The 27,035-nt window shown below is 38.6% G+C and overlaps 1 protein-coding gene across 4 annotated transcripts in view; it reads right to left on the reverse strand.

Moving 5' to 3' along the window:
- Positions 1–23,013: 23,013 nt before the first annotated feature.
- LOC149245536 (uncharacterized) overlaps positions 23,014–27,035 on the reverse strand; it is a 47,781-nt gene continuing 43,759 nt past the window's right edge. For all 4 annotated transcript variants that reach the window (XM_089457799.1, XM_089457798.1, XM_089457797.1 and 1 more), the window contains 4 exons: positions 24,913–25,212; positions 24,519–24,670; positions 24,047–24,332; positions 23,014–23,327 (listed from right to left, as the gene is read on the reverse strand). In XM_089457799.1, coding sequence (XP_089313925.1) covers positions 23,173–23,327; positions 24,047–24,332; positions 24,519–24,670; positions 24,913–25,212 — 893 coding nt within the window. In that variant the 3' untranslated portion in view covers positions 23,014–23,172. The remainder of the gene's footprint in view (positions 23,328–24,046; positions 24,333–24,518; positions 24,671–24,912; positions 25,213–27,035) is intronic.

Raw genomic sequence — 27,035 nt, forward strand, 5'->3', positions numbered from 1 at the left:
CTTATGGCACCCTTCCAAACAGTGATACAGGGCTCAACCCTTCTCCAAGACAAGGTACAGGTTGTGGCACCCTTGTTTATTGCTCCAAACAACCCTCACACCTTCTATAATAGACCAAACCCCTGCACTGTACAAAACAAAGTCTTCCCACACACAAAAAACACACCATAAAATAGACCTAGAATGATCTCAAGTTATGCGGCCTTCCTCTACTGCACCTCAGACTTGAATGGAGATGAAAACAAACCTAAAGTAGTTCATTAGTCCCATGTTTGTGTCTTCTACTCATGCGGCTACCTCAAGGTGTGTTCTCTTCTTATCATCTGCTTAGACTTTTGTAATCTGAATTTTCTGAGCTAGAATGGATGAATTTAGGTTTATATTTATAGTGGTTTGCCACAATGAAAATATATTCCTGTTAGAGCAGCATGTCAAGCCTACATAAATCGGCTTGCCAATTTTTCTGATTTTAACATTTTTCATCATCAAAATTCAAAATCTTTACAATGATAGGGAGTTAGAAAGAGAGTAAGAGCTTGTTGGAAAGGGTTTGAAGCCCTCTACAAGTTAGTGTAAGAGGTATTTCAAGATAATGTGTCTAATTGTCAAAAAATAATTTTCCTTTTCAGATATTAGGGATAGATTCAAAAAATTTAAGGATTATGACAGCCTTTAGGTTATGGACATTTGGAATGTGGATAGGGCTTTAGGGTAGTGGATAGGACTTCATTTATTTATGCTACAGTGTAATTATTATGGATATTATAGTATTAGGATTATGTATAAGGGTATAGGGATTGATTTATTAATAAGGAACAAGGGCTAGGAATAAGGATTAGGGCTTCAATAGGACTAGGGAGCTAGGGCTTCTTAATATTCAAGGACTAGGATGCTAGGGATTTTAGGTCAACATGAGAAATGAACCATGCTAGGGCATAGATCTAAGGTTTCATCAAATAGATTTAGGGCTATGCACCTCTTCAATAAGTCTACTTTCTTAGGGCATCTTCAGCAAGGTAACTTCTTTCTTAGGGCATCTTCAACAAAGCTCGAGTAATGCATACAAGGGCTAGTTATCAATGGCTTTCCATCACCAACAATGCCATATTGATATCAATGACAAATTTATCCAACAATCTCCCACTTTGTCATTGATGGAAATATTATTACCTTTTCAACATTCTCTCCCCTGTTGAGATCAATGGAAAATGGGGTGTCCTGACAATAGTTTTTGTTTCCATCAAGTACTCCCCTATCATGTTTGTCATGTTTCTCCCTCTTTCATCGTGATTTCCGTCTTTTGGCAATGTGGTACAAGAGAGATCTTACTTTTCATTTCTTCATGTGATCAATCAGCTTCCTTGCCTGCATAAACTCCTCTTGCTCTCATTTTTTCTTATGGAACCCAAGATAAGAAATATTGTTGACTTGTGATAAAATGGAAGGCATATTCAACAATGAATATGTACAATATCATGATTTTCTTGAATGAAACTACTCCCCCTAACAATATGCATGGTCTTGGAAGAATCCCATCATCAAAAGTTGAAATATCATATCTTCCAAAGATGTACTCATAAGATCAACATCAGTTGATGCCTTTAGTGTCCAAGACATTCCCCACTTGGTCTCCTTGTGATTCAGTTTGCTTCCTTCTCCAAACTTGTGTAACCTTCTTTTCTTGCTTGGTAGTTATGGTTTTATCTTATTTAGGAACCATATTCAAATTACAATTACGAGTCATATGACCAATATTATGACATTTGAGCATTCCTTAAATGGGGAGGCATGATTTTCTTCTTAATAAATTGCTTCTAGGGAGCTTATGTGGACCGTTATACTTGACCTTATTGTATTCCCTACAATATTTTGCCATGTGCCCAAAATTTGTACAAGAATAGCAATAGCCAAAAAATATACTTTGGTAACTGGGAGATAGAGATTGTCTTGATGTACTTTTGAAGTTATTTTGTCTTGGGATCCTTTGATGATATCCATTGCCTCTTGCATCCTCGATACCTTCTGTAGACCTTCTAGGAGTAAGGTTTCTTCCAAAGTTATCTTGATTAATCTCCTTGGTTTTGTTGGAACTGGGAGCATCAACATCTCTTTAAATCGTCTCCACATTCTTGTTGCATGATGCATTAGACTTGCATCATTTTTACTTGATGGTTCACCTACATAACCAAGACCTGATTTATCAAGGGGAGACCTTTGATGACTTAATAGGATGTAATCTAGGGTTTGAGAGCTCTTTAGACTCTTGTTCATATGATCAACTTCTTTCATTAGGAAATCAATTTCTTCTTTCATTGTCTTGCATTTGTCATCCTTCTTTGCTAGATGGTTCTCCGCTTATTCCTTCATTCTTGTTGCTTCACATGATTGGGCCTTAAGTGAGGTGACATATAATTTTAATTTGCAGATATATTCATCCTTTTCTTCTAATTGGCATGTCATGATATTTCTTTCATTTTCTACTTCATCAACTTGTCCTTCCAGGAGGGCTAAAACCTCCATCACCTTTTCAGCTCCTTGTGCTTGTTTCTTTGCTTCTTCCAATTGCTATTTAAGGGAGAAGGCCTCTTCCTTTTATTTACAAAATTTCTTCCCTTTTCTTTGCTTTATCTAATTGGTTCGTCATGGATATGACTTCTTCATTATGCCTTTCCTTGTTTTGATGAAATTCCTCCTTAAGCTTGGTGACCTCCTTATCTCTTTAAGAGATCAACTTCATTCCTTTTCTTGTCAAGATCATAGTCACCATCTTGTGCTTGATTCTTGAGATCCTCATTTTCCTTATTCAATCTGCTTATATCTTCTAGCGCAACTTTAAGTTTTTCCTTGAGATCTTCTTTCAGGTCTTCTTCATTATTCTCATTTTCTAGGTCTTCCTTGGTCTTGATGTCTTCACTCTTGTTTTCAGCTTCTTTATGGGTTATGGATTTCCTTCTTGCCTTTCATCATATTCTTGATTAAAGGCCATGGTAAATGCTCCTTTTGAGTGAATATATTAAATTTTTTCCCACATATCTTTTGTTAATGAACATTTTTTCACTTTGACCTTTATAGGATCTAGTAGCCCACTCAAGATTTCCTTTATTTCTATTGTACTATGTTTCTTGGATTCTTCATCTTCTATTGTACTTCCAGAAATCATTGAATCCTAGACTTCAAAAGCTTGAGTCATAAAAAAGAATTTCATTCTACCCTTCCATACTTCAAAATTTGTTCCATTCAACATGGGGACTTTGACTACTTGATTTTCATCTGAATTTTTTACTAAGGAAGAGACATCTTCAAAAGGTTTGGAGCCTTTCTTCCTTGATCTTTCCATTTGTGTTCTAAGGATCTACCTTCAAGCTTGTTAGGATCTGAGTGAAGGGACTAGCTTTCATACCGATTGTTGGAAATACTAAGAGGGGGTGAATCAGTATTTCTTTTACAATTGTTACTTTACCAGTTTTAGATCAGTTATAAACAAAACACAAAATGAACAATACTGAATAATAATTTTATTAATGAGAAATATTGAGGACTCCAATCCTCTTTTTACAATAAATCAAATGAAATAATGTTTAGGGCTCCAACCCTATATGATGACCAATCTCCAATCCACCAAGCTCCGACTTGTACTTTGTCAAGCACCAACTTCGATTTCACGAGGCTCCAACCACTAGGGCTCCTACCCTATCTTCCATAAGGATCCAACCTTATTTTTATGAGGCCCCAACCTTTAGGGCTCATATCTTATCTTCCACAAGGATCCAACCTTGCCTTTATGAGGCTCCAACCTCTAAGGCTCCAACCATATCCATTGGCACATGCTCCAACCTAATATTCTTTAGAACTCCTATCCTCTAGCACTCCAACCCTATGCTTCAATTCTTCAATACAAGTACAATGGTTCTTCAAGGCTTCTTATGTCTTCTGCAACAAACCCCCATAGTCTTTTACAAAAATGCCCTCAATCAATCTTCAGTATCCATTTATTCATCAATGATAACTTTATGTTCTACAAAAGGTATCTCCAAAACTCTTCATATTTTCACAAGAAAGCTTCTTCAAAGACTACTTAATTATGGCTTCAACAATGTTGCTTCAAGGGTCCTTCAATGACTACTCCAATGGGTTTCTCAACAAGGTCTTTAAGGTACTCTCCAGACAAGTCTTAAAACTCTTCAAAGTAACATTAGAGAGCAATTCAACTTGGCCCTATTATGTTCACAAGAGGAGACTCCAACAAGTTATTTTTATCCAAGCCTAACAAGGTTGCCTAACTTGTAATAAATCAGCCCAATTAAGAATGTCTTTAGACAATTCAGAACTACCTACAATGGTTCTTCAATATGCTTCTTCAAGGTCTTTCAAAGTGTCTCCAATAGTGACTCAAGAAATATTCAAGCCTGATTCTTTGAAATACTTCAAAATGATTCCAAGACTTCTTGCTTCAAAGCTTATTCAATTCTTCCCAAACACCAAACTGCTTCAACAAATTTCTGCAAGAAGGCTTCTACAAAATCTTTGTTAGTTTCTTAAATACATGTGCTCCAAGGTTTGTAATATAATGCCAATATTTGTGCTTCCAAAGTTTCAAAATATGTGCCTCCAACAAGGATCTACAAGAGGGATTTCACTGTTAAGAGGTCTGCAATATCTTTTGTGTATAAGTCTGCCACAGGTGCAAGGATATGACCACAAATGACTGTCAAAAATCCTCTGAAATGTATGCTCCTTAATGTTACTTTCTAGGAGGGTTTCCAGCCTTCCCTAGGCCTTATGGCACCCTTCCAAATAGTGATACAGGGCTTAACTTTCTCCAAGACAAGGTATAGGTTGTGGCACCCTTGTTTTCTACTCCAAACATTCCTCACGCCTTCTGTAATAGACCATACCCCTGCACTATACAAAACAAAGCCTTCCCACACAAAAAACAAACCCAAAATGCTCTCAAGTTATACAACCTTCCTCTGCTACAGTTCAAACCTGAAATGGAGATGCAAACAGGCCTAAAATAGTCCCTTAATCCCACGTCTTTGTCTTCTACTCATGTGGCTACCTCAAAGTGTATTCTCTTCTTATCATGTGCTTAGACTTCTGTGATATGAATTTTATAAGCTAGAATGGACGAATTTAGGTTTATATTTATAGTGTTTTTCCACAATGAAAAGACGTGACTTGTGGAGCAGCATGTCAAGCCTACATAAGTCGGCTCACCAATTTTTCTGATTTTAACATTTTTCATCATCAAAATTCAAAATTCAAAATCTTTACAATGATAGGGAGTTAGTGTCATTTTAAGCTTCTAAGTATTGGTTTCCTTCATAGGAATCTGAATATCCTTGGGCTTGACCATCCTAGGAGCCTCAGAGCCCTGTTGTACAATTTATTTTTCTTCTTTTCACTTCTATTCACGTGCATCTCTTATTCTTGTTTTTCCTATTTCTGCATTTAGTATTTGTGTTTTCAATGTTGTAGGTTATATTGGTTAAATGATTGAAGCAAGTTGTTTTATAAGTTATTTACAGAGTCACAAGCATGATGCATCCTTAGAACAACTTTGAAAAATCATATTCATCATGAGCTACTTGGATTCATTTACTAGTTCACAAATCTAGAATTTCTAAAAGTCTCTTGCAGCACCATTGTAATAATTTTCTGCTAATTTTTAGAACATGTTAATGAGCTCCTTTCGAGTTGATTCCTCTTGTATTGAGTCATGAAAACATTTAAGTTAATAAAAAAATTCACCCCATAAAATTTTCACTTGATCAGGTTAGGCATTTGATGGGTTAACTAGCTCACTAATTTTTGAATTTTCGGTTTTTAGAGTAGTAATTTAATGTTATTTTTATCACATGTTAACAGGGGTATTTTTGAGTGATTCCACTTGGAATGGAGTCCTAGGACATCCTACTTAATAAAGAAAGTTTTCCAATCTCATTTTCATTTGATTTTCTTGGGAATTCGACACGTTATCTCGAGAAGTAGCAATCATGTAGCAATGTGTTTTTGAGATCTTCCTTCCCCAAATTCACTCCAAAATTATGGTAGAAGTGTATTTATTGCCTATGAATGCTCTGAGGCCAATTTGGTTGAAATGAGGCTTTCTTATTAAATGTTGATTTTTGCAATTAGTTTCGATTTACTTTCCACAATTTACTTTATGCAAAGTGCGATTTCCTTCTTGCAAGAGTAATCTAGGACTTTCCTTTCCTGCAAAATAGATTGTATTTCCTTTAATGTCATTTCATTTCCATCGAGAGAGATTGGATTTGCTTATTTTTCATTATGCTTTACATTTTTGCAAATAGAATAGATTTCCTTTCTGTCATTTGCTTTCCAGCAAAAGTAGAGAAGGTTTTCTTATTATTATTTACCTTTTGCAGCTTAGGATTGACGGCTTAGATCTTTGCTCATTTGAAGTTGTTTCATTTCCTTCTTTTTCTTACATCAAAGGGAGTCAGACTAGGAAGAGGAAGGTATTTCTTGCACAAACAATGTTGGCCCATCTTAAGTTTGTACGAACCTCGGGTTGATAATTTAAGTCGATAACCTCAGGAGTTGCAACATTCTTGTTGCAATACTAGGGCTTATCACATATCGACAAAGAAAAGCACAACAAATAATAGAAGAAAATGTTGTAAAGAGGAAATCAACAAACAAAAAACAAAGGAAATGACAATTGAAGAGCATTAGGAATAGAGGAAACGAAAAAATGAACAACGAATAGCATAATGACAAAGAGAACAATATCTAACCAACTCAAACATGTTACAAGATGCAAAATAAAATCCTATGAAAAAAAAATATTTAAAAAATGTTTATGCCCAAGCTCAACCTAATACTTGTTGAGTTTTGTAGCTACTATAAGTATTCAAGTCAACTCTAAAATGAAAATGAAAAGAAGAAAATTTAAAATTTAAAATTGATTTTTTTTTCCTCCAAAAATCACGCTGGCTCCTTCAAAAGGCCAAGTCGCCTCTGTTGGAAAACCATGATACTTATGAATTATAGATGATTTTCCTCAACTCTATAATTACTTGTGATATGTGTTAGCCTTTGATTACTTTATTAGTTCTTGTTCATCAAGCAATTATCAAAACAATGAAGATCACAACAAGACAAAGTACATAGGATATATGCTCCAAGCCAGGGAAAAACCCCTCCAAGGTGAAAACCCATAAAGAATCCTTCTCTTCTTATAGAATCTTCTTACAATGAGACTTCTAAGACCCAAATATCAAAGCCCAAGAAACTCTCAAGCACCAAGTCATCCCCCCAGCAAAGTCTTCTTCAAGGCAGCTTTCAAACTTCGACCTACCACAACTTCATCCCAGATTTTTGGCCCTACAACTGCACCTCAGAATTTCGACCTTGCAATTTCGGCCTCCTGCAACTGGCAGCAACAAAAATCTAACTTCGCATGTGTGGAGAGAGAGATGATCGCAAGACACTTTGAATTCTTTTCTTTGTCCTTTACAACTCTTTTTCTCCTTCATTATTGCATATCAAACTTGTGTGATATGTATGTCTCAAATGAGGTCGATCTCCTTGTATTTATAGCCTTCATGAGGGGTCGAATAGCCCTCCCTTAGGTCGACTTGTCCCTCACTAGGGCCGACTTGTTCTTGGAGGAATAAATGGTTTTTTCTTGACAAAATAAATATTTTTTATTACAATGATTCCAAATGGGACTATAATACATCACATAATTTCTTCTTTGTCCTAGAAAGACCTGTAAGCAAGAAGAACATGTTGTTGACCTAAATTTGAGAATGAAACCCATGCACTACATAAAATAATATTTTTCCTTTTTTTTTTCTTTTTCTTTCTTTATACAAAGTATACAATGTCAAGATTACAATTAGGTCATTATGAAGACCGAATCTAGTTACAAATTCCAACAGGCCCAACATGTAGACACACCAATTCGAGCTCATTTGGTGACTATATAAAGGCCATTCGACCTCTTCCATTAAACATAAAAAATTGGATCACTCGAGTATTATATCTTATGTTCATCTATGCGAAGGAGAAAGGAAAGAAATAACTCGTAGTTTGACCAGACTAGTCCAAGCATTGACCAAGCATTTCATCTCTATTTGACTTCGCAGTTTTTTGCGCATTTTTCTAGGAAAAAATCCAAATTCTGTGGAAAGTTAAAGAAGCCAAAATTGCAGGAGGCCAAAATCTCTTAGTATAACCAAGTTTGACGTGGGCTTGTTTGCTATGAAAATTGACTTTATTTCACTGAAAAATAATCAAATTGTATCTCTTGTTGAATTGGACAATTTCTCTAAGAAAAGGTTTTTGGAATTTTCCCTAAAAGCGGGTTTTCCCAAGGTAAAAATGTGTCTCTTGTGTTTGGTTGTTTCTTGATGATTCTACTGTCATTATTGTTTCTATTTTTTAGATATTTTGTATAATTGATTAATGATAAATGTGAACACAAGAAGGATTAAATTAAGAAATCGTTAAAAGTAATTATCTGATTAGAATGTCTTAAAAATCAACAAAACTCTCACTGATATCACCATTGCACATTGAAAGTTCCATGATAGGATTGATCGATTGGCTAAAGTTCAAATGTGTCATGTGTATGAAGAGTCATATGTTGGAATTAAAGTACTTAAGACAAATATAGGTCCAATGTGCATGATATATAAAAGAGAATCCATAATAGATTTTCAATTGATAACCATATGAATGTAGGAGAACAACCTAAAGTTCTAGCAATGCTCACACAAGTTGAAGAGATGTTGATAGCATATGCAAGTCCAATTTTGTAAGTTATGCATGCACGTCGACAACAGAAACATAGAGGACACACCACTAGTTTTTCACAAGGGGTTGCCAATTTTGCCATGAAATTAATGTGACATATTAAGGACTTAGATTTAATAATTGTTGTGCGGGAAAAAGGCACAAAAGAATCAAGTTATGATTTTAATGTCAGAATATATATATATATATATATATATATATATATATATATATATATATATATATATATATATATTGAGAATAATCCATATTATCATTGAATTCAAGTTGATAATGATGCACTTCAAGAATTACTTGAAATTGCGACAAATGTATCACATGATTAATGATGTTACTTTGCTAGAGATAGATAATGACACTGAATTTGCAATGTTGGAAGAGGTTAGAGGGATTGATGATGCATTTGATGGATTACAAACATATTTTGCGTTAAAGCTTCTGTTGTAGCGACCGCAACACCCTCCAAAATTTTGGCCTGCATCCAATTTCAAATCCTTCCTTGGGTTTTTCCTTGATGTTTGCAAGCACTCAGGCTCATTCTGTGAGCTCGTGTTGAGTCTTTGCACCCTCCTCACTTGAACGTTCATCAGACATCTTTTTGCATGTTGGTCATAATGTCATGCTTGCATCCATGTTCTAGCTATGCACAAGGCATGTCTTTGTGTGTACAAGTTGTATTCGGTATGTAAACATTTGTCGCACTCACAAACGAAGGTGTATGTACTATCATGCAAGTGTTGTCGTGATTGTTCAACAATCTATCACAAGTCTCGCACATGTCGCTCGCACCATCGGTCAGTCACACTTAGTGTATGTTGTCTTGATGGTTCGAGGGATCTTGTCGTCAAATCATGTTGAGTGTGTGTTCGCAAGGTCATGCATGTACGAAATCACTCGTTCACACACTTAGTTATTTTGTTGAACCTATGTCGACCGGACCAACCTCAACAGTCGGACCTCCGTTGAGCTGCACTGCGCAGTTTCAACCCTCAGTGAACATGTACTACTACCCAGAATTGCGCAAAGCTTGAGGCTGCTTCCCAGGCAGTCTGCACTGCACAACCCTGAGTTGACTCGACTGACTGTCACCCAGAACAGCACAGAAGTTCACAGCAAGCCATCTCAATCTACGTTGCCCGCAAGCAACACCAACCAAGCCTCCAGCTGTTCAACCGGAGAGTTTGACCAGGCAGTGACCCCAGGCCTCACTCCTCTAAAAAATTGCGCAGAAGCTTCCAAGCATGCCCACTTCCGTTGACTGAAGAGATTGCGCAAACATGTCGGACAGACACCCTGTGCCTGTCACTGCATTGCCCTAAAATAATTACGTAATTTTTCCAACGAGTCACCCTATTAGCTGGCTTGTTGCTCCTCCTAAAAACTGCGTAGTTTTCATGAGCAATCTCCCAGCTACCCAGCGTCCCGTTTAGCTCAGAAACTGTGCAAGGATGTCCAGCAGGCCAGCCTCCCAACTCTGCGCAGTTTTTGCCAGCAGCCTCCTACGGCCCGTTGCCATCTCCCCAGATAAATTGCGTAGTTTTTGCTAGTAGCCTCCCATAGCCCGATGCTAGATCCCCAGGGAAATTGCACAATTTTCACTGCCAGTCTCCCTCTGCTACCTGCACTGTCTCCCCGAAAAAATTGCACAGATTTTCCCTCCAGCTGAGCCAAATCCTGCAAATAGTCACTTCTGATCCGGATTGCCCATCTCAGCCTCCCAATGACCTCTACGCAATTTTCATGGACAATGCCCAAAGCCCACATCCCAACTTGAAATGCGCTCTACACAGTTTCAAAACCTTGTCCTCTATCCCGGTCACCTGCATCCGAAAGCGAAAAAACAATGCATCATGGTAGACTAGGAGATTTCTAGATTTGTTGTCGTCTCGTCATGAGTGATTTCAGACACAGATACATGGATGAGACATGACATGACGACGAACAGGATGAACAAGGAGCGCATGCATGTGAAACATCAACTGAAGGAGAGACATGCATGTGAAACATCAAGCGAACACCAAGACCATCGAAGACTATGCACACCTTGTCATAAGGAGGTGAAGCTATGATACACCAAGAGCACATCCATCACTCAACAACATTGCAACTCGACATGGACACCACCAACAGCATGAACATACCAGTCCTGTCGTATCGAGTCGTGTCATGAGTCATCTCGGCCACATCACTACTGTGGGGCATATTGTTGTAATCAATGTAATGTAACATAGAAGTCCAAGAGACCCACATGTAAATCTGAAGAGTCATGTAAGTCAAGCATTCATGAGGGCAGTTGAACAGTGACAAGAGCTAGTTTTACCCTTGGCTATAAATACCCCTCATTTGTACATGCAAAAGACTTTTCACCTTGGCGCCTCCCACATAGCCTTGAGAGTCTATAATCTTTTCTTTGAGGAGCGGGCAATGTCTCCAATGCCCTGCTATCGGGGCTAGTGATGTAATGGTGTACGGATGTGTCTTGGAACTTTCACTTAATTCAAAAGCTTGTTAACAAGCCAGCACATTTTCACACATGTATTGTATTCGTTTGTAAGACTAGCCTTTGGATGCTTGTAATGCATGTTGCTTTAACCTATATTAAGACAGATGAACTATTTCGGTTATTTTAGTATATATGTTATTGGAAATGTGTTGTATCATTTGTTAACATTGTCTCGCCCGTGTGGGCTATCCCGTCGAACACTTGACAGATTCATTCTTGTAAACTTATTATAACCCCTATTGCACTCGTGTGGACTATTTTGTTGGGTGTTGTACGTGATATTTGTTCACCTTGTGTTTGTGACTGCCGCATCCATGTGGACTACTTCGTCGAAATTTGTGTATGTCATGTTGTGTTGTATGTCTCTAGCAGAGTTAGGACTATTCCCTCTCAACCTAAGACTCACTTCCACCCTCTCCCTCTACAGTGAGAGAAATTTGACACAAGCGACGCTAAGCACTCACCAAGCACACGAGCCTCATTGTTTGAAGACAAAGTAAACCACTCTCATGTGCTGACAAGCAAGAGCTAAGGAATATCTTTAAGATAATGGCAGTCGGGCCATCATACCAGATGGGACTCCTACACCAAACGGTGTGAGGTCTAATTGGGACTTCATACCGGGGAGATCCCCTGAATGTTGGCAGGTCCAACACCGTCAACGTTTATGGCGCTAGAAGGAGGGCCAGATGACAAGATGAGCCTGTTACATCCGGTTTAAATATCTTACCAAATCGATCATACACAATTCATGCTCCCGAGGTGTTTCTCTCATTTCTCCCTTAATCAACTATCAATCCTCGATGAGTTGCTCGATCACTTGTCCTTGTTAAAGTTTGACGATGAGGATAGAACGTCCGTAACCAAGAAATTTTCTGATTTTCTTCAGTTCTGCGAATCTCATGAAATCGATAGTGAAGAGATTGTTTGCATACTTTTCTTCCTCACCCTTGAAGGTCGTGCTAATCGGTGGTGTCATACCCTGCCACCTACTTCTGTCCATTCCCTTCTCACTCTCCTCAAGGAGCTCCATCAAGCCTTCGACAAGTATAACCACCAAGATGTCCATGAAAGAATCTCTCGTTTGAGAATGAAGCCTAGCGAATCAGTTGAGGACTTTGCTACCCGCTTCCTTCACCTTTGTCACGAAATTCCTGAACAATTTTTGGACCTTGACTTCGTGAGCCAAGAGTTAAAACGCTCTGTTCATGTCTCCCAAAACGGTGAACCTCCTAACTTCCCTTCTTCCTCGACTCTTGTGGATCATGAGACCCCTCATTTTGCAGAGGAGGAACCCAACGCCCCATTTCTTCCTTGTCCTCCTCCCTTTTTGGAGGGTGCCCCCTCGCAGCAACCACGAAGCTAAGAAATCTGCGCAGCAGTCACAAAGCTGAGAAATATGCGCAGCATGTTCCCAACTTGTCTTCTCAGTTATCTCCCGCTCCAATGGAGGAAATTCCAGAATGGCTCAGAAAGCCTATGGCGAAGACCCATTCCTCCATTCCACAAGAGGACCTCACTGTTCATAACCCAAGTCTCAAGTCTGATCTGCATCTCTATCGTCCTCCATCATCTACAAGCCATGACTCCTTGTACCATGACTCACTTGATCAATCCGCTTCACCAGCCAGTTGTGTGCATTCACTTGATTCTCAAGTTGTTGGCTCAAATTGCGGTCATGTGCAAGGCAGTCTCATTACACAAGAAGAGGAGTAGAAAGGTGAAGACACAATCAATTCCTCTTCTATTTTTCAAAATGGTTCACATCAAGACATTGAGCTTCCATTCTTGATCGATTCTCAATCCGCTAATATTGGTGAAACATCATGCACAATTAATTCTTTCAATCAACCTCCAGCCTTGGGTTGTCATCACTCCCATGCTTCCGTATGTTGTGATGAACGCCCAAGCACATCATGTGATTTGTTTTTCTCTCATGTACACTCTAACTCAGATATGGAATGTGCACCGGTCAAAGCAGACGTCCATATCGAAACTTCCTTTCCACCTCACTTGCATGTATGTCCTACCATTCACAATGCATCTACATGCGACGGAGATACTCCATGTTCTCTTACTTCTTCATTTAATGAGTTATCTCCTCGATCGATACCAGGCAGTGAGGTCGTCCATGATGAGAACAATCTCAACATGTTGAACTCTTCCCACTCGTCATCATCTTGTGTGTTGCATGAAGACAAATCGTCAGATCAGCTTGTTGAAAATGGAAAATTTGATGAGAGTTGTGACAAAGATGGTTGCCATCCTAAGAGCAGTTTTGAAATCAGCAACAACGTCCATCCTCAAGCCATGCATGAACTGTTTCACATCTCAAAATGCAAATTTTTAATTCTGGAAAGATCCAAGATGTCCCAGGGAGTCGAGGCACTTCACCATCCATTGATGGTTATGCCAAGGCCTCACGACTCTGGTAGGCACCCTGAATCGAATCAAATCTGGTTTCTCACGCACAATCTGTCTATCTGCATGGTTGCACTCGACGTGGATCCCCGTGTAAAAATTCCGGGTGTGATATTTCAAAATTTCAAATTTTCACTAATGATCGAACCCACGAGTCTGTTACAGTGTGTCCGTCTTCATGCACTTCTCTTACATCCAATTTGGGGTGGGGAGTGTCTGTCTCTCATGCAATCATGGAACTGTGAAGTTGATCATCTCAAAGACTATCTTTGTTTGGAATCATACTTATCACATGCTCTCTTGTGATCAGCTCCTTGGTCTTCTTGCGAATATTTCACTTCAAATATGCCCACTAATCACACCAGCAATCTCCCTGTGTGATGACGAGCGCATAAGCTATCACGCGAATCAAGTTCCTCTCATTTCACCACACCCCAATTGGCTTCACACAGTGACAGTATTGGCATCCTTCCTACATTCATGTGATGACCATGATGTCTGCGCAATTTTTCACCAATTGCAGGTGGGTGTTCTATCATATCTAACGCACAATGAACTCGGTTCCATCATTTAGAGCGTTCACAAGATTGTTCAAAAATATTCTTTGTTCATGTCAAACTGGGAATCTGGAATCTCGACCAACTTGACCGATCTTTCTTCTATCTTGCGTGACTGTCATGCATTTTATCATTTTCCCAACATTACATCCAATGACAGTCACTTCGTGCACTATGATCTTCATCGTGTAACATCTTTCCCCTCAAACTTCTGTCAAACAGGTGAGGCACTCCGGCCTGCGCTGATGGCGATGGTAGGTCCTCAGTGTCTTGGCATGACCAATGAGAATGATCAAATCTATCTATCAGTACCAGATTCCCATCATGATCCCCTCTCTCGAATTAGAAACCCATCTTCGCAAAGATCACGAGTCTTTCAAAGTAGTCATCGTGAATTTTATGATCCAATCGCTAAATGGTTGGAACAATCTTTCTTGGCAAGTTATGTTGCGGGTAACAAGATTCAGTGCTTCCTCGCGCTTGCTAAGAAACTTGGTGCAGAAGAACACACACTCGCAAGAGGCCTCCGAGGTTTGTTGAAAAATGGTAGTCACCGAAGAGGTAAGCATGTGTGTTGGGTGGTTGTGACACATCTTTCTGCCCAGAGGCGAGACCTTCTCTCTCGTGTGCAATTTTGTCAAGTTTTTGTATTTTCTGTTGCACACTATTTTTTATCTGTTTTAATCGCTTGTATCTTTGTGGTTGCAGGTTAGGTACGCCTACGGTGGCTTCACTGGAAATTTCATTTCACATAACCCTGATTGTTTAGCGTAGGAGTAGTAGTGTTTGTTTTCTTGCTTGTCTTTTCTTTCTGGTTTGCATGTTTGTTTGCTTGTTGACTTGGTTTGGTTTGTTTTCTTGCTCGCTTTGCTTGCTTGTTGTCTTTTTCTTTACTTTACTATTTTTGCTTCTCTTTGTTTTGTTTGCTTAATATCATGCTATTTTTTTTTTTTCCAATAAGTGTTGCCCTTTACTGAGTTCTGGCTTTTGAATGGGTATGTCACTAAGATCCAAGGAGTCTTGTGACACTGCAGCACTTGGCCAATTCTGTGTCTGTCTTCTCTGTGTTTGGTTGTAACCTTCGGTCGATGAAGCCTTGATGGAAAATACGAGCTGTCTGCAAGGGAAGCTCTGGTCCAACCACGAACATTTGTCCACACTGGAAAACCCCATGCCTATACTCAGTGTTATTCTCTGTGTTCAAGTTCATCCAACTAGTAGAAACGGAGAAGGGGAAAATCTAAACGAGCAAACCTATGTCAGAGGTCTTATATGCTTCTCTGAAGGAACAACCTCTTCTGCTTTCAATAAGTCGGGATCCCTCTTCTGCCCCAAAAATAAATAAGTGCCTATGCATAATCCTCTTTAAAAATACAAAGGCAAAAGAAGAGAAAGGTTTCCTGCGCAGAGAGGTGAAGCATGCAACTCCATCGGGGTACTAACTAGGCTTTCTCACAGTGGAGTGATACATGTGTTCCTGCGTGACTCCGTCGGGGTACTATCGAGGCCTACTGGCAGCGGACCAACACCAAAGATGAAAATTCATACTCTGAAAATTTTTAACTCGCAAGCCAAACTACCCTTCCTGATTTTGAAACATTGTGATCGTGTTGAAACTTCTTGTTGTGTTTGACTAAGTTAGCGAAAGGTGAACCATGTTTGTCCATCGGGTAAGTGGGGAAGCCGAAGTAACTCGCACAGTGATTTAATACTCCCTGAAAGACCAAGGCCTCGTGCTGTCAATGGACCAAAACAGAGAAGTTGGAGTTCAACCAGTGTGTCGCCAAGTGTTGTAGCGGCTACAACACCCTCCAAAATTTTGGCCTGCATCCAATTTCGGAGCCTTCCTTAGGTTTTTCCTTGATGTTTGCAAGCACTCGGGCTCATCCTGTGAGCTCGTGTTAATTCTTTGCACCCTCCTCTGGCTATGCACAAGGTCCGTCTTCGTGTGTACAAGCTTTATTCGCTATGTAAACATTCGTCGCACTCACACACAAAGTTGTATGCACTAACGCGCAAGTGTCGTCGCAATCGTTCTACGATCTATCACAAGTGTTGCGCTTGTCACTCGCACCGTCGGTCAGCCACAGTGAGTGTATGTTGTCTTAATGGTTCGAGGCATCTTGTCGTCAAGTCATGTTGAGTGTGTGTTCGCAGGGTCATGCATGTACGAAGTCACTCATTCACACACTTAGTCATTTTGCTAAAGCTATGTCGACTGGACCAACCTCAACAACCGGACCTCCGCTGAGTTGCACTCCGCAGTTTCAGCGCTTAGTGAACATGTATTGCTGCCCAGAATTGCGCAGAGCTTGAGGTTGCTTCCCAGGCAGTCTGCATTGTGCAATCCTGAGTTGATTCCACTCACTGTCACCCAGAATAGCGCAGTTCTCAACAAGCCATCTCAATTTTCATTGCCTGCAAGCAACATCAACCAAGCCTCCAGTTGGTCAACCGGAGAGTTTGACCAGACAATGACCTCGGGCCTCGCTCCTCTAAAAAATTGCGCAAAAGCTGCCAAGCATGCCCGCTTCCATTGACTGAAGAAATTGCGCAGACATGACTGACAGACACCTTGTGCCTGTCACTGCACTACCCTCAAAAATTGCGCAATTTTCTAGCCAACCACCCTGTCAACTGGCCTGCTGCTCCTCCTGAAAACTGTGTAGTTTTCATGAGCAGTGTCCCAACTACCCAACATCCCGTTCAGCTCAAAAACTGTGCAACGATGTCCAGCTGGCCAGCCTCCCAGCTATGCACATTTTTTTCTCGCAGCCCACAGCTGACTCCCCAAAGAAATTGCGCAGTTTTTGCCAACAACCTCTCGCAACCTGATGCCAACTCCCTAGAGAAATTACGCAATTTTCACTGCCAGTCTCCCTATGTTGCCTACATTGTCCCCTTGAAAAAATTGCGCAGAGTTTTCCCTCCAACCGAGCCAGACCTTGCAAACAGTCACTACTAATCCGGATTGCCCATTTCAGCCTCCCAATGACCTCTGCGTTATTTCAAAGCCTTGTCCTCTATCCCAACCACCTGCATTCGAAAGCGAAAAAACAATGGATCATGGTAGACTAGGAGATTTCTGGATTCGATGTCGTCTCGTCACGAGTGATTGCAAACACAAGTACATGGATGAGACATGGCGCAACGATGAACGGGATGAACAAAGAGCGCATGCAAAGAGACTTGTTCACGAACGGACGAACACATGGAGCATGCCAAAGTACAAGTGAAAGAGAGACATGCACGTGCAACATCAAGCGAACACCAAGACCATCGAAAACTCCGCACACCTTGTCACGCAGAGGTGAAGCTATGATACACCAAGAACACATACATTACTCAACAACATTGCAGCTCGACATGGACAACACCACCAGCATGAACATACTAGCTCCATCGTGTCGAGTCGTGTTATGAGTCATCTCGGCCACATCACTACTGTGGGCCATACTGTTGTAATCAATGTAATGTAATGTGGAAGTCCAAAAGACCCATATGTAAATCTGAAGAGTCATGTAAGTCAAACAGTGATGAGGGCAGTCGAACAATCACAAGGGTCAGTTTTAGCCTTGGTTATAAATACCCCTCATTTGTACATGCAAAAGAATTTTCACCTTGGCTCCTCCCACATAGCCTTAAGAGTTTGTAATCTTTTCTTTGAGGAGCGAGCAGTGGCTCCAACACCCCATTATCAAGATTAGTGATGTAATGGTGTACAGATGTGTCTTGGAACTTTCGCTTAATTCAGAAGCCTGTTAACAGGCCAGCACCTTTTTTTTAGAAGATTCTTCGGCCATCACTTTTCACACATGTATTGTATTCATTTATAAGACTATTCTTTGGACGCTTGTAATGCATGTTACTTTAACCTATATTAAGACAGTTGAACTATTTCAGTTTTTTTAGTACATATGTTATTGGAAATGTGTTGTATCAGTTGTTAACGTTGTCTTGCCCTTGTGGGCTATCTCGCCGAACACTCTTGTTATAACGCATGTCGCACTCGTGTGGACTATTCCGTTGGGTGTTGTACATGATATCTGTTCATCTTATGTTTGTGACTGCCACATTCCGTGTGGACTACTCTGCGGAAAGTTGTGTATGTCATGTTGTGTGGTGTGTCTCTAGCAGAGTTGGGACTATTCCCTCTCACCCTGAGACTCGCTTCCACACTCTCCCTTTGCAGTGAAAGAACTTTGACACAAGCAACGGTAAGCACTCACCAAGCACACGAACCTCGTTGTTTGAAAACAAAGTAAACCACTCTCATGTGCTGACAAGAAAGAGCTAAGGCATATCTTTAAGATAATGGCAGTGGGGCCATCGTACCGGATGGGACTCCTACACCAAACGGTGTGAGGTCTAGTTGGGACTTCATACTGGCTAGATCCCCTGAATGTTGGCGGGTCTAGCACCGTCAACACAATCATGCTATTCATTTCATATCTAAAAAGTGAAAGTTGAATTCCATTCATACTAACCAACATGAAAAGTCTGATTCCTTCAAAAATTTATGGGGTAAGCAAAGAATAACATTTGATATTAACCTTGGCCATTATAGGTCATGGGTTGATCCACTGCATATAATAATCCAAGGAACTACAAGTACGGGAAAGTCTTATTTGATTGGAGCTATTAAAAACACCCTTGAAACCGAGCTCTTTCTTGAGAAGAATACATTACTTCTTTTAGTTCCTATAGGGGTTGTAGCTGTCAGCATCTACAAGAACAATTCATTTTGCACTTCCAATAAAAAACATATCACTTCTAAAAGGACCATATTTAATTATCTTATAGGAAGAGATGAGCCATGTAAGTACATCTTGATAGACGAAATTAGTTTCAATGCAAGAAATCTATTAAAAAACATTGATAAGAGACTTCAATAAGCTCTCCCACAATATGTTGGAGATTCCTTTTGGTGGGAGGTCGATTATATTGGTCAGTTATTTGGGACAATTACCACCTGTTTTGGATAAACCTATATATGAATATGAAGGTCTTGCAAAAAAATTATGGAATTCATTCACAAATATGGTGACCCTTGATACTGTGTTTCGACAAAATGGACAAAGCAATCAATAAAAATATTTTTGTCATTTGTTAATGAATGTAAGGGATGCAATACCAACTATGGAACACTGGAAAGCACTTATGACTCGTACCAATACATGCTTGGATCCTTCCACAAAAGAGTCCTTTGATAAAGAAATACATTTGTTTGCGATAAATGATAATGTACAAAATCATAATAAACTTTGTGTAAGAAACCTAAATTGTCCCATTGTAGTCAGCGTTGCTACAATAGTAAAAAAACTACACGGAATTAGACAAGGAAGAAATAGAACTTGAGTTACATATTGAAGTTGGAGCTTGAGTGATGCTTACATCAAAAATATGGACTGAAACAAGACTCTTAAATGGTGTTCTTGGAATTGTATAATAAATTGTGTATAAACCTAGAATTTCACCCCAAGTACCACCCACATGTTTTAATAAAGATTTGCTAATTAAATCGCAGTACCATGAGTTGAATCATCCCCTCAAACAACACCTATTACACCTATTGAGAGAGGTAATAGAAAACTTCCTTCTTTGAAACTTGCTTGGGGGCTTAACAATCCATGAGTCACAAGGATTGACTTTGAAAAAAGCTACTATTAATATTGGAAAGCAAGAAAAACAAGGTATGATGTTTCGTGCAATATCTCAAGTTAAATATATAATGGTCTACAATTTCAACCTCCCTTTTCATTTGATCAATATGCAAATATGAACAAAAATAACATGTGACTGCAAGAAAAGCAGAAGATAGATTGAGATCAATCACAATGTAAATTATTTTCTAATTAACTATATTATTATTATTTGCATTTTCTATCATTCAACATTCTAACTTCGTATTCAACATTTGTACTAAATGTTTGCATTAAAATTATCAAATGTATTTAATATATTTCAGATATGCATATTAATTAAATGAGCACATTAATTATATGTTCAACATATTTTTTGTGGGGGTCCACAACTTAAACCAACCTAGATCCATCTTTACCGGGATCTATCAAGCACCAAAAGGGATCAAATCATTAGTGGTGCAAACCATTCCAACTGTTTTGCACTCAAAAAAGAGATTTACACCTCAAGAAATTTAATTCCCCTCGACACTTAATAGATTCAGAGTTAAGATAGATCTAGGCTGATTTTAGAGACAATTTTAATATTAAATTTGAAGTTAACTTGACACCTGGAATTAATAACTTTCTTGAATTGGTGTCCATCAAAACTCTTATGAAGTTGACATTCGATCAAGGCATTTCACAGCGTATGATTTTAGAGATGCTCAATGGGTTATATTTGAAGAATAAACATCATATTCATAGGTTAGAACTACAAGCTTTGGCAGCTCAACTTAGAAAAAAAACTCCAAGCTCTTTAGTCTCATCAAATTCTCCAGTGTGTGTCGAGGACCGAACACTCTGGCTTATGCAGTATCAAACGGGGATTGAACACTCTGGCTTATGCATTATCAAAGGGCTATTACAAAAAAAACGCTCCAAGCTCTTTACTAATCAAATTCTCCAGTGTATGTAGAGGGCTGAACACTGGATTATGCAGTATCAAACAGGGATTGAACACTGGCTTAATCAAACTCTCCAGTGTATGTAGACGACTGAACACTGGCTTATGCAGCATCAAACAGGGATTAAACACTGGATTATGCATTATCAAACAAAGGGGGATTACAAATTATTGCCGGACAGGTTAATCTGATGGAAGGGGTTCAAGAGAAGCTCGACTGATTTAAGGGTTTACTCTTTAATTTTTACTTAACACTTTATTTTATTCTGTGATAATAGTAGACTAATTTTTAAAATTAGCATGTAAAACAGTTTTATGGGTGACTAATAATATATTAAAAATTATTTATTTTAAAGCTGGTAAAGTTCGTAATACTTTTCAAGTCTTTGGTGAGATAGTGTTTGAAGTAGCAACCGTCGGAGATAGTGTGCAGTAAATGACGATGATGAATATGTGATTTCGTCGATATGCATGTTAACTCTCTCCCTCCCTCCCTATTTTGTGATGTGACAGGTGCACTTTCAGAATGGTTCTTTCATTCTATTTTATTCAAATGTGTTTTTATTATAAGAAAACCAAAAAAAACTATTCAAAAATATGAAATAAAACGTGTTCTTTTTCGCTTGGGAGGCAAAAAAAAAAAAAAAAAAAACCATGTTTCTTAAAAATATAATATTTAGTAGTCTCTCACCAATTAGGTATCTCAAGGGAGTTGTTAATTTTCATAAATGTATTTAGTTGCCATGGCTAGGGTTGGTACACCCTATATTAATTGGCATCAAAACTCTTAAAATGGTTTTTTTGGACCATGCGGTGCACGACCAACTTTGTTATTATGGACTTGGAACCCCGGTGCAGTGAAATTAATGCTCGGGATATTTCGTTTCGTTGATTAAAGATGCCATGCCCTTGCTGCCTTAACTTTTTATAATATGCTCTGTACCACAATGTTTATTCAACCGCTAGTTGAGGCACGTTTCAAAAGATATTAAAAGCAAATAATGCATTGGGCATGCAAACTCCTCGAATGCACTCTTCTTGCAAGACCAGCATTCTGCTTTGTTTTCTGAAGCCACTCAGGCCAGCTGCACTAACATTGGGAGCATTGTAGAACATTTAGTATCACTGCATAGAATACATTACCCTTCACAATTATGTCAAAGGTCTATTAAAACTCGCAATGGCACTCAGAAAAGACCCAGGAATTTTTCAAAACTATCAAAATGTTAATGGGGATCAAAACTCTCAAAATGTTTTTTTTTTGGGTCATGTGGTGCACGACCAACTTTGTTATATTTTTTGTGATTCTGGACTTGAAAACCCGGTGCAGTGACATTAATGCTCGGGATATTTTGTTGATTAAAGAGTCATGCCCTCGCTTCCTTACTTTTTATAATATGCTCTGTACCACAATGTTTATTCAACCGTTAGTTGACGCACATTTCAAAGAGATTAAAAGCAAATAATGCGTTGGGTATGTAAACTCGTCGAAAAGATAAGCATTCTGCTCTGTTTTTCTGAATCCACTCGGACCAGCTGCAATAACATTGAGAGCATTGTAGAACATTTATTCTCACTGCATAGAATACATTGCCACAAGATACCCTTCACAATTATGTCAAAAGTCTATTAAAACTCGCAATGGCACTCAGAAAAAACCAGGAAATTTTCTTCCCAAGAATCCAAAATATAAAGCAAATCAATCTACAGGAATATATGGCTCAAGACAGGACCAATACCAAGAGAGAATGAGATGATAGCAATGACAGGTAAGCATCATCTCCCAGACAAACAAATACATCATCTCCCCAACGAACCAAAACGTCACATGCAAGAGGCACGTAAAGCCTAGGGGTAATGTATGTCAGGATGAGTCTAAACACACATTCTCGTAAGCATAACATCGAGGAGAAGATGCATGAATGAAGTTCTTTCAAATATATTGCAGGATTTATCCATGACAGAATAGCTTGTTTTAATCAATTCAATAATGTAAGGGCTTATCATAGTTTTATTCTCCACTTCACGAGAACACTTATATTTTTCAGTTACAAGTAAAATAATATTGAATATTTACAAAATTGTGAATATTGTAATGCCTATTGGACAACAGCTATGCAGCTGTCCGTGTAATAAGAATCTCTATTCTGTAGAGTCTTTGCTCCCTAACAATCAACAATATCTGTATCTAATAATCGTACTTTCTTTAATGTAGCCTCTGGCTTCTTCAATATAAAGCCAGAGACAGAATCACATTTTGCAAGGTTTGTTAGGAGTTAAACATGCAATCCTAGCTGTGCTCATGCTTTAGCCTTTTCACAGATGACTTACTTTCTGATTTTGTTGATCTCGGCCCTTGGAAGCCAGCTTAGAGATAACTTGTTCTTCACTCAATGGTAAATAATAAATATGTGGCTTTGCTCGAGTTTTCTTGAACAAGTCATCGAGAGTGTAAATTGCAGGTTCAGGTTCTGCACAAAACACACAATGATTCAACTTGTATAAAATATACTCATTAAGCAGCTCAATAAGCCTACTGGCATAAATCATGCTCACTGAATAAAGTTTCCATACTGTGCAGTTTATCCATTGAAGAGTCACCATTTTGATAATTTTCTACAACATGAGTTTCAACGGAAAAACATTAGAAAATACTACTGCAAATATTGAAGTCACATGTTTTACTTGTATGAATAAAAATTAAACGCACATGCAAATATAAAAAGAGGTCAGTTTCCATCTAGTAAGAAACAAAAATTGCAGACATAAAATAAGCCTCCACTCGAATAAAATATACACATTAAGCAGCTCAATAAGCCTACTGGCATAAATCATGCTCACTGAATAAAGTTTCCATACTGTGCAGTATAATCATTGAAGAGTCGCCATTTTGATAATTTTCTAAAACGAGTTTCAACGGAAAAATCTTAGAAAATACTACTGCACATATTGACGTCACATGTTTTACTTGTATGAATAAAAATTAAACGCACATGCAAATATAAGAGGTCAGTTTCCATCTAGTAAGAAACAAAAATTGCAGCCATTCGCCTGCACCTGCCGGCCCATTCCCCTACACTTACCTTTCTCCCTGTCATTGATGTTGAATTCACACTTTCCTGCAAATTCAGGAAGGACACTACAAAACAAAATAAAACTAAAATTAACTTAATGCAAAAATAATAATTACCTCTTTCTAATGCCAAAGTTTGCTTAGTCTTTGCAGCAGATTCCGGAGGTGAAGGAAGTGCCTGAGCAGAAGAACCTTGTAGAGCCAATGAGGATGAACCCTGAGTGATATTTTTGGGTGGCATAGGATTGGGAGCATTTATTACATTGGCAGACTGGCCTTCACAGACTAACTTCACTTCTTCTGGGTCAACAAATTCAGCAATCAGTAAGCGCCCTCCGATTATGGGCCATTTGAGATTGTACACAGCATTTCGTGTTGCAGTAGCCTCCTCCACAGAAGAATACTTCAAAGAGAATCAACAAAAAAATTAGGTAATGCAACAGTGAACAGAGTCTTGCATGACAGACGCTTGACACAGTAGATATTCCATTGAAGGCTTCAATGACTCTAGGCAAAAGAGTTAAATAACAAAAACACAATCAAGCAAGTAAATCTAGAATATCCAAGTTTTAGGAGGTTGGTAGCATACTGTCACATAGCAATGTGTCTTTATTTGGTCAATCCAAAAGTATCTGATTGTTCCCGACTCTGAAAGAAGCTCTTTCAATGCCTTAATTGTGAAAGGTCGAAGAAACCTTTCGATTTTTAAAGAGACTGTTGGAGATGTGACAGGAGGTGGAACTGAAAGTAACAACAACATTAGTAAAACAAAAATCTCCTGTTTCACTGCATTATTCTATCTCATCCTTCTACTTGACAGTAATTTGCATGGAAGTATCTAAGAGAACCATAGTTTTCAATTTACCCTTGATCACTACAAAATAACCAGGCATGCATTAAAAATTTCATAAAATTTGCTATTAAGCCTACAAGAATGGAAAAGCACATCCACGCTTAAACACAGGTATATATGAAAATCATACCAATTCGGGGTTTTTTGTTCTCTCCATTAGCGTTAGAATCAGATTTCAGAGGCGGCGGAGCTGGTCTTGAGAATGATGTCCTTGTGGCCTTCGACAAAGAATGAATTGCTTTAGTCGCTAGAGGTGAAACTGGAGATTCCAGAGATGAAGATCCAAGGGGTATTTCAATAGCCTTTTCTGGAATAATATCCTTCAGGGTGTCAGTTGTCAATGGCTTGGTGTTACTAGCCTCTGATAATAAATTCTTCCCAGAATTCCACCGCCGTTGTCTCTTTGCAGGTTCTTGTCTTGCCTCGGCATCTGTATGGGAAAATTTAAAGCAGTCAATAAACTGTCACTAACTCCATCAAAGCATGAGATCAGAGGTTGTGTGGAAATATGAAGGAATGAATTAGTGCTCACGAGATTTAGCAGCAAAAGTATATATTCAAAATCAGTAGAAGTGCTAGATTACAATCACCTAGCCCTAAACTAATATACCCAAACCCTCAGCAAATAAAACTATGGCATAAAAGAATCTCAAAATTCATTCATCATCCCAGATTCCCTGACAATGCAGTCTGAGTCTTTGAGAAAACTCCATCTTATTCAAGTCTTAGGTAAAAGCAAAATTGACATGGCCTATATATGAGACTATTCAGACGAAAGGGAAAAAAGGAAATTTAGCATATTCAATATGTTGGAGTGTTAAACACTCCAATACTGTAATTTAATGGAATAAGGTAACATATGTTAAAGTACATTTAGTGAAGTGTTATTAACTCATTATTAATTACTAATTAGTCATTAAGTGCCATTAGTTAAGAATGTGAAAGTAGGTACTATAAACCACCTCTTGTCAATTAGGTATAGCTCGAGTGGTTGTGAAAAGGGTTGTTAAACTCCCCACCCAGGTTCAAGTCCCGCTTTATGACATGTTTGCTCTTGGTGATCCAATTGTTGATGAGCTATAAATTTAAAATTATCTATTCATTAATGTGATTTCCCCTAGGGATGTATTACCTAGGCGAAAAAAAACACTTCGTTAAAAACCACGAGGGAATCTCCCTCATTATCTATCAACTCACTTAATATTAAAGTTGATATATTCCACATCTCCCATGTATATTGTATTTATTTATGAACATGGTATCAACACAGAAAGGCCTTGACCAGATCACTGGAACCGAAATTTTGATTGTATTTTGCGATGATCAGAAATCAAGTTGTTTAAAGTTAGTGATGATTGGAAGTCATGGACAGGAGATTCAAAATGCAAGAGTATTTTAAATTAAAGTCTTTAGTTTTATTGAAGAAAGGTTTTTTTAATGCCCTGAAAGCCTACCTCGACTAACTATTCTTAACTAATGGCACTTTATGTGAAATAACACTACTAAAGTCACTTAACGTAATGTATAATGTGGGGATGTTACATTAAAATACAGTATTGCAGTGTTAATACTTCAACACCTCACACTTAACATAAAAACGCTAATTTCAATTATCTACCCACCCTCACATAAAAGATTCAAGATATTACCCGGATGATTGCAATGACATATGTATCTCGGATGACTAGATTTTAGAGTCTACAATCAAAGCAAACTTACTCGATCCTCTAAATTTAGGTCATCCACATCCTCTGCACAGATATTCTCACCTGCTTGACTCAGTGACCCCAAAGGGTCCAACACCAATGTGGGTACCTTGTGGTGCTGAAAATGGCTTCAAGTCATCTAGGATAAGTCCATCTATGATAGAAGGGAGGCATCATTAAAGAGTCTAGAATTAAAGCAAACTACTTGATCCTCTAAATTTAGGTCATCCACATCCTCTGCACCAATATCCTCACCAGCTTTGCCTCAATGACCCCAAAGGGTTTGTTAGACACCTAATCCATTAAGGTTATGTAGAAAGTTACTGTGCATGTCCAAGAAACCTTGGAAGGTAAATCCAATGGTTCTGATGTTGTACTTATATCTTGAGATTGAAGATTCAAGAAGATGCCTATCGAAGTTCTGCAAGTGGGGAGTTTTTTTCTTGGCTGAGAACATTTTTGAACCTCGATTGCTCATGGATGCTCCTTAGCGAAGAAGAATATGCACATGAAAACTTTGCTCGTCGAAAGAGCTTTTTTTGACCAA

This window comes from Pinus tabuliformis, chromosome 7 (genome assembly GCF_031772625.1).
Source record: "Pinus tabuliformis cultivar Carrire ecotype Pingquan chromosome 7, CPIR1, whole genome shotgun sequence".
Classification (NCBI taxonomy): Eukaryota; Viridiplantae; Streptophyta; class Pinopsida; order Pinales; family Pinaceae; genus Pinus; species Pinus tabuliformis.